The sequence below is a fragment of the Anoplopoma fimbria genome, chromosome 16 (assembly GCF_027596085.1).
Source record: "Anoplopoma fimbria isolate UVic2021 breed Golden Eagle Sablefish chromosome 16, Afim_UVic_2022, whole genome shotgun sequence".
In the NCBI taxonomy this organism is placed as follows: domain Eukaryota; kingdom Metazoa; phylum Chordata; class Actinopteri; order Perciformes; family Anoplopomatidae; genus Anoplopoma; species Anoplopoma fimbria.
This window is the reverse complement of record NC_072464.1, coordinates 23,628,624-23,631,086: the sequence shown is the minus strand read 5'-3', so window position 1 is coordinate 23,631,086 and position 2,463 is coordinate 23,628,624. Positions and strand designations below refer to the sequence as shown.

General features: G+C 33.9%; 1 protein-coding gene across 1 annotated transcript in view; it reads right to left on the bottom strand.

Moving 5' to 3' along the window:
• The window catches only part of xpo4 (exportin 4), a 63,423-nt gene extending 61,340 nt beyond the window's left edge, over window positions 1-2,083 (bottom strand). The window contains exon 1 of the mRNA XM_054614794.1: window positions 1,935-2,083. Within this exon, the coding sequence (XP_054470769.1) occupies window positions 1,935-2,083 (149 nt within the window). The remainder of the gene's footprint in view (window positions 1-1,934) is intronic.
• Between the last annotated feature and the right edge of the window lie 380 nt (window positions 2,084-2,463).

Sequence of the window (2,463 nt, the reverse complement as noted above, 5' to 3'; positions counted from 1 at the left end):
TCCTTGACGTGGATCTGAAACAAAAACCTGATGGGGGGGGAGGAAAGAGGCAACACCAGAGTCTGCCTTAATCTCAGTTATGGAGCCCTTGAGCAAGGCACTTGCAGCTCTGTAGCAGGCTGGTTTATCTGGGAAGCTCACGGCAACACTGGCTTTGTTCACATGCAGGACACTGGTTTTATAAGCCTAAAATAAATCAGCAAAAATAAAAACTGTCATGATTGCAGGTTTTTGTGTGCCCACATGCGACAAATCCAATCATCCTTGATATGAAATTTTAAATTTGAACGATCAAATAAAATATAGAAAATTAGAAACATGACCTGAGTTGCCCCATTGGACGACAGTGAAAACCCTGTTTACTTTTCCTGAAACAATGTGTTGCAACCACAAATACCCTGTGTTAGAAAACAAAAAGATGCAAACTAATTTATACATTTTTATTTAATTTTCCCTGAACATATGCCTCATATATTTGTATTTTTTCTGTATAACAAAATTGGTCCTTTCTGGCACAGGATGTCATCTTTTCACCCGTAAATCCCTTATTTAAATATTTACCACCAGACATGGGACAATATGAACATTTTAAATCTTTAAAATATGCTTAAAACTTGATGGAATCACTTTACTGTCCATTTTTGTTAAGAAACAAATACTTTTATTGTGTCACAGAGAGGAGACATGTTTTTGGGTGATATTTTAAAGAACAATAAAATAAATACTCTTTCTTACATGATTATCCAAGATTGTTTTTCTTTTTTTAATTAAATTGGGCACTATTTTCTCCACTATGATAGAGAGCTAGACAGCTTTTGGAAATTCACATCGATTAACTTATTGTGTATTTTTTTGCCAATCTCCGATGAAATCCTATAAAACATTGATGCTGGACTGGTTCAGGTTTTTTTATATGAACTTGAAAAATCTAGTTATTTTGGGCAACAAACATGCAAATATCTGCAACACATTCTCCAGATGGACACTCTCACTACGGCTGAATAATTCAAGATGATCTCAAAGCACTTCAGCCTCAGTGTGCAATAAGTTTTCTCTGAGCATTGACCTCATTTGATTTGTTTAAACTGCATATTTATCTGCATCTCCAAAAATAAGGGACGCTCCCTTTAAGTCGACTAAGATTTATTTTGTCGATTGTTTTGTTTTAATGCTGAATTACTTATTTCCATGAAATTTAAAAGCATATTTCTGTTAAAAAAACACTAAAAATGGTGCTTTTGAGTTGTTCTTTGTGGAGAAACTCAGTTTTACAGATCTGAAGATTAAATCAATTAAGTGATGAGTCGGCTAAGGAAATATTTAGGACAAATGAGGGACACATGACTGTTTTTTTGGGGCTTAAATAAAGTTTTGAATGAATGAATTAGACTTTTTATTGTTAGTTACTGACTAGAATAGAGAAAGGATTGTTGCTGCATGTAAACAAAGCCGGTGTGGACGTGAAACAACTTCCCCAGATAAATAATAAAACAGGTAAACAGAAAAAGACGCTGATGATGAAATAAGATTGCAATATTTTAAAGATTGTGCTGCTCACTTATGAAAACAAAGGCACATTTACAGAAAAACACAAACTCAATACATTGTCAGGCAAAAATAATAATAATAAAAAAAATCTTCTGTAACAAATCTGATGCTCACGTTTCTCCGTCATCAGATGATCACTTTTAAAAAAAGATTCTGAATACTGTTGGAACAGCTTTGGTTGTTAATCAAACAAACAGTTCAGTTTGACACAAAGAAGGCAGTTATTGATTGTCAATAAGCAAAAAGGTTCTGGATGAAAAAAATAAAACAGGTGACACTCACACACTCAAACTTTGTGGTCATTTTGGATAAATAAAGGAAAATGTACCAAACACAAACTCTTTGTGAAACAGAGAAAGTTGTTCATTCTGTGTCCTGAAGCAAACCTTCCTCTTCCTCCTCTTCCTCCCCTCACCTCCTCGGTCCAGGACCAGCCCGGCCCGCAGGAGGTGAAGAGTCCAAACCACTCGATGTTCTGCAAACACTCGTCTTCATCATCATCAACACCATCACTGTCGTAACAAACTCCCGACATTCAATCAGAAAAGGCACGTTACTTCCAAAAAACCCAAACACACTCACAAAGCAACACTTTTTTTTTTTTTTTTAAAAGCCACAAAAAAAACAACTGGTAATATAATAATAATGTAAATAATATTAACCACAATAATAAGCAGCATGTTGTAACTGAAAAAAAAGAGAAAAAAATATATAAACCAATATATATTTGTACATTTCAGTACGAAAAAAACGTTCAAAAAAAAAAAAAAAAAAAAAGGTTATTAAGTGTTTAGAAAACTATATATAATGTATATTTTTGTTTGTATTGCACATAGTCATACTATCACAAGAACGTGTTTTTTCTTTCATGACTTCCTCCAGAAGATAAAGAGGAGGTCGGTTCTGTTACAACTC